Here is a 6,000-nt window from a genome sequence, read left to right as displayed (position 1 = left end):
GGCTAACGGGTGCTGTAGTCAGTCTCAGCAACCTGTTCACGTGCTGTGCATTCGTTGGACCAATAGAATTGTATCATGGCAGAGTTCAGGGCTCTTCTTTTGCCAGGCCCTGTGCTGGGTGCTGGGGAGACATAAGAAGCCAGAGGTGGTTCTTGCCCTGCCCCTGGCCCACTTGGAAATTGAACTCTGGTGCCATGGTTTGTCACTTGCTCTAGGCTTGCTTCTCATCCTACACCTGTGTTTGGCCAGCCAGGCCACCTCACAGCAACTCAAATGTACCAAGGCTGAGCCCCATCAGTCCATGACTGGAAACCTCCCCCAGGACTGCCCCCTGCTCCCCTGCCGCCGGCTGGTGGTTGTCCGGATCGAGTCTGGATGTTCAGAAACCGCTGGGCTGGGCTCATTCCCTCAGCCTGTGTTCTCATTTTGGGTTTGGCGATAAGGTTGAGTCGCGAGGGTAGGGTAGCCTGCTGGCCCCTGGCCCCAGCGCCCCCAGGCCAGATCCTGCAGAGGGACAGCTGCTAGCCCGGCTCTCTGCTTTCACCTGGGGCTTCGTCCTCTGTGGCTGGCTGGGGCCGCTCCTGTGGCTGGGACCCATTGCCGCAGTATCCCAGCCGGGACCCTCACTTCTTAACATAGGCGCCTTCTCACTTCACATAGGTGGTCAGCTGTGGCTGTCAGCACAGGCAGCAGCCACTCGGGGCTGGTGCGATGTCTGAGCGACACGGGGGAGCACTCGGACTCAGCACGGTTGGCCTTGGGGGTGACATGCGGGCAAAGAGCAGGCTGGCCTGTGGCCCCAGCAGAGAGGACTGGTCACAAAGCCTGTGAAACAAGGGAAGGGTGGGGGTGGGGTGACTTGGTCACTGTGTTTTCCTGATTGCCCTGGAGAGGTGGGGACCAGCAGACTAGCTGGAAAGGCTGGCTTGGGAGGAACCATCAGGTGGCGATTGCTCATCCTGTCCTGTGCAAGGGATGCCCCAGAAACTATGCCATGGTGATCACCTGTGAGCCTTGTATCGGTGGCAACCTGAGCCTCAGACCTGGTCCAGGTTTTCCGAGCTACTGGCCAGCCTGGGGGTCATGCCCTCGCTACCTTCCTTCCTTCCCATTGCTGCAGATGATAGGGTTGGGGGCCCACCACCACCCTCTGGGGAAGGAATAGTGAGCCCTGGTTTGTGGGTAACAAAACCTAAAGCAGAAATCAAATGATGGAAGGCTACTGCAAATTATGTTCCCAAGGAGTATTTAATAACAGAAATGTTCAAAATATGTCATAGATTGAATAATTTAGATCACTAAGCAGTGCACAGAGTATGATCCTAACTGTAAAGTAACCCACGTATTATGTAAAAAGACATATATGCCACGGAAAAACGACTGGAATGATTAACAATGGTTGTCTCCATGTGGTGAGATTATGTGTTTCTATTGTTTTTTATTTTCAAGAGCATCCCTGACACGTTAATATTTTTGAAAGTGAGAAAAGAGGGCCAAATGCTTGCTCAAGGCTTCCCAGTAAGAACAAAACCCCCAGAAAGTTTCCACTTGAGCTGCACTGCAAGCAGGGCCACGGGACGGGTGGGGGTGCAGTGCTGCCCCGACCTCAGGAGAGACAGGATCAAACTGTCACTGCCAGCTGGGACCCCCTCCACAGACGGGGCGGTGGTGTGCAAGTCCACACCTCACCCCGGGAGATTACCAAGTTTCTATTTTTTAAGGAAAAGCCCAATGAGTACAGTAGCACCTCCAAGGACACATTCTTGGAGGACTGGGTTTTAACAGGAAGGCACTTAGGAGAAGCCCAAATTTGCAAGTTCATTTAAAATAAGGCCACTAATAATACTGTTCATTCAGCACACGTGTGCAGAATCAGTGCCAACTGCTCCGGACAGACCTGATCCCCACGCTGGCTCCACCAGGGCAGAACCCGTAGCCCATTCATTCTGCAGAGAGGAAGTCACTGTCTCTGAGGTTCTCGTGTGGTCCCATCAACACGAGGCACAGCCAGGATTTGTTGCTGGCGGGTCTGCTGGCTGCCACAGCTACCCTCTCCTGTCATCACCTCCTTTCCTATGAAATTGTAGGGAACTTTTTGAAGCATGTCACCCACTTCCCTACATAGGAAATAAGAATAGGGCTTTGTCCAATGAATTGATGTCTGGGCCAGGCTGGCTGTACAGTCATGAGGATGTGCTTAGGGTGAGGTGGACAAAGCAGTGCCCTCCACAGCATGGGCCCCAGGCACCGCTTCCTTTGTGCCCACCCTCCACATCATCTTTCACTTTGCTGCCAGTGGGCCTGAGTTGATTGCCCTTATTTATGCTTCTCATGTGCAGCCTTAAATGTGACCTGCACTGCCAAAGGGAACCAGGTAAATGAGATGGCCCTGGTAACTAGCCACTGCCACCTCATCAGCTTTGTCTTCAATTACCTCCTTTCTCTGAAGGCCTTTCCTGTTGGATTTCATTCGGTGGCCAAGTGGATGGTTGAGGGTGCTAGAAGTGTCAGCAAGGCCACAACCACTGGACTTCTGACTTTACTGCACGAGAAGGGAGTCACGTCATGATCCTTGTGTTCCTTATGTTCCGCACCTCCGATGGGCAGGGCAGTCACATCTTCAAAACATTCACTTCGTAAATTTTCCTGCTGCCTCAAACCATACCAGGTTATGTGCTTAGGCAATGAAGAAACCTAACACTGACATCTGTCAAAAGTTTCCAGGCTTCCACCGCCCATGATGTTAGGAGGAGAGAGCTCTGAATGAGGCCCTGAAACAGCAGGCTTCAAGTCCCAGGGCCGCTGGGCACTTAGACCACATCTTGGCTCTGGGAGAGGAGAGGCCCAGAGTTGTAGGTGGATTCTCCAGCCAGAAGGGCCTTGGGAGATGTGAGAATCCTATGCATGTCCTTATGTCAGAGACAGGAAATTGAAGCCTGAATAGAAGGGCATTTGCCCAGACATCAGGCAGGTCAGTGACTGAGCTGAAGCCAGAATATGGGTCTACTGACATTTGTGCTGGTACTTGGTCCTCTTGCTGCCAGCCTGAGGTCAAAGCCCCAGGCCAAAAGGGAGATCACCGTCTTCCTGTGTCCATGGAGGGGTCTCTTCCTGTGCACTGGCTCCCAGAACGCCTCCTAGGTCCAGGCGGAGGGGCTGCTGTCCTGAAGCAGAGCCCCCTCCTCTACCCCTGCTGTGCTCCTGGAGCCCCTCCAAAGGGCACAGAGTGAACTCCAGGGGTGTCATCCTGGGCTGGGCCTGTGGGTTGGGGCAGCCCCAAGATCTGCTTTTAATGATATTTTGGGGTTCAGGCAGCTGGGTTCTGTCTGGTCCACCAGGTAAATTACAGGCTTACCAAGTTAGAAATCAAATAAACACTCCAGGTGGCCGCTCCAAGCAGAACAGTGGTTTCCGGGAACCTCCCCACCCTGCTCGGCCTAACTGCCGCCTGTCACTCGCCTGGTACTGGGGCCTTTTCTTTGGCTCACAGGCCCCAAGAAACAGGATGGGGTTCCAGGGCACAGAGGGTGACTCAGACTTGGGTGATTAGCCTGTTGTTACCTCTGGGCGCTGGCTGACGCAGTGCCCACCCTTGCCCTGTGCCTGCGTGCCCTGGATTGCTCCTCAGCGCGGCAGGACGGAAAGCAGTAAGCCGGGCTCAGGGCTGCTGGCTGCCTGGAATCGCATGCTGAGCGCCTTGAGGCCCTGTTCAGGGTCCGTGGAAAATGGTGACTGATGGCCGTGGGCAAGGGGCTCAGCTGTGACATCTGTGCTGTCGGCCTGGCCCTCCCTGTAGCTGTGCCCTTGTTTGTGCTAAGAGTTCATGTTAAGTGCAAAGCACCACGCAGAGAGATGGAGGGACCTGGAAATCTCCAAGGTTCATTGCTTCCCTGGGGGCCACACCTCTTCCCCAGGCAGGAGATGTTCCCACCAGGCTCACCCCTAAGCAGAAGGCCCATTGTTCCTTCCCAAAGTGCTAACTGCCCAAAGGCCAAGTCAGGAACCACTAATACACTATACCCGAGCATGTGAACCTCTGACTGCGCTGTGCTGGCAAGGGGCAGACCCACACCCAGACCCGTGGTGAGTGGGGCAACCCCCCGCTGCTAGCTTCAGGCTCCAGGTGCTCTCAGACGATCCCGGGTCCCACGCAGTTGGAAAGGTCTGGCCAAGGACAGGTCCTAAGATGGGACTTCTGTGCTGACCGCAGCCTGCATCAGCGATGTGGGGTTGGGTGGGACAGGCTACCACACATCCCAGGGCAGGGGGCAGAGGACCTGGGGAGGATCAGCCCCTGGCAGGATGTGGGCAGAGGAGGGGGGCCCTCATTGCCGCCCTGCCTGAGCTGGGACGGCGCTGGGAGGGTCTCTGCCTGAGCTGTGATGGCGTTGGGGGTCTCCCGGCCCCTGCCCCCGCGGCGGGCTGGCCGGTGGAGGCGGGGCCTCAGTGGCAGCCGCAGGCGCGGACCACCATGTTGCGGTGCTTGCGCAGGATGACGTTGTTGCTGCTGTCGTAGTAGAGCACGGAGGTGGCGCTCAGCTTGGTGGGCGCGCAGCACGCCTTGGGGACCGCGTCCGGCTTCAGCAGGTGCACCTGGCGGGGAGGGGGCGGCGGGCAGAGGCGTGAGAACCTCGGGCTCCTTCTGGGACCCCCGTCCCAGCGCCCAGCTCCTGCCGCCTGGGCCTCCGCCGTTGGCCCCTTCCCAGCTCCATCTCCTCCCCGCCCCCTCCCCCCCCCCCCCCCCCCGCAGCCCAGCCGGCCCTCTGCCCCGGCCCCGCCCCCTTGATGCCCCCCTGCCCACTGCCCTCAGGCCCAGACTGAGCACCAGGGGCTCCTGCCACAGCCCCTCCCCTTAGATGGGAGGGCCCTGACCCTGCGGGTCCCTCGCACCTGTGCCAGCGCCGGCCTTCCCCTCCCCGCCCCCTCTGCCCCTCCTTTCCTGATCGCTTCTGTAACATTCCGCATTGTGTCTTGCCCGCATGAGCTGTTTCTGGTCCATCCGCCCCTCCAGGCTGGGAGCCGGTGAAGGTCCCTGTTACACCTCTTAATGCCCAGACTCCCAGGCTTACCCTTGGGTGTCCAACACCATTGTTTCTCAAAGCACCTCCACCCCTGTAACAACTTCCCAGCAGGGATTGTTCTGGGTGGATGACCGCTGGGGGCACAGGGGCTGTCACCTGCACAGTTGCTTGGCTGAGGCTGCACACAAGCCTGGGACCCTACTCGGGGAGGGGGCTGGGAGTCCGTGCTACCCTCCTGCAAACAGCTCTACCCCTAAAAACAGCCCGTCTGAGGGAGTTTCTGAAGCCTCCACACAAGTATTTATGCAGGGACAGGCCCTGAAGGCACCCCCTTCCCCCCGTCCCCGACTCAGTCGGGGCCTGAGAGAAAAGGGAACCTGTATCCATCCACCAGGACTTCCCAGCCTTCATGGGAGACTGCTGAGCAGGACCTGGATGAAGCCATCTGAAGTGGGGGTGAATGTCAGGCACCCTGGCCCCTAGTCCCCAGAGCCCAGCCTTGTCCTGGGAGCGTCAGCTTGGATCCAGCCTGCTGCCAGGACTGTCAGCCAGGCACCAGGCTGGCCTGGGGCCCAGAGGCCTCTGTTGGGATGTCCAGCCAGACTGGGCTGTGGGGGCACTGCTCCCCAATTTCCCAGTCTCCACCTGGGGTGGCTGGGCTTGGCTAAAAAGGCCCACATGAAAGAAACCAGGTGGCCCTGCCCACCTGCACCACCCGTGGAGGCTCTACGTGGCTCGAAACCTGGGAGGGCTTTTCCTAGGTTGGGACAGCACCACAGGGGCGCAGCTGTTTTGAAAGTCCATCCTGGACCAGGCTTCACCAGGTGATCAACAGAGAGGACAGCCTTTGCTGTCTGTACCAAGAGACTGATCTGGAGTCTGATGTGCCTTTCCATTCACGTCACTTTAGAGCCACGTGGCAGACCAAATTGGAGGCTCTGAAACTTATTGGCTGTGCATCATTCAGGAAAAGTCATGC

General features: G+C 57.6%; 1 protein-coding gene across 1 annotated transcript in view; it reads right to left on the bottom strand.

The window, feature by feature from the left end:
- BMP8A (bone morphogenetic protein 8a) overlaps positions 1,243-6,000 on the bottom strand; it is a 41,978-nt gene continuing 37,220 nt past the window's right edge. Inside the window, exon 7 of the mRNA XM_018042149.1 lies at positions 1,243-4,593. Coding sequence (XP_017897638.1) covers positions 4,444-4,593 — 150 coding nt within the window. The 3' untranslated portion in view covers positions 1,243-4,443. The remainder of the gene's footprint in view (positions 4,594-6,000) is intronic.

This window comes from Capra hircus, chromosome 3 (genome assembly GCF_001704415.2).
Source record: "Capra hircus breed San Clemente chromosome 3, ASM170441v1, whole genome shotgun sequence".
Lineage (NCBI taxonomy): Eukaryota > Metazoa > Chordata > Mammalia > Artiodactyla > Bovidae > Capra > Capra hircus.
This window is presented reverse-complemented; position numbering and strand designations above follow the sequence as displayed.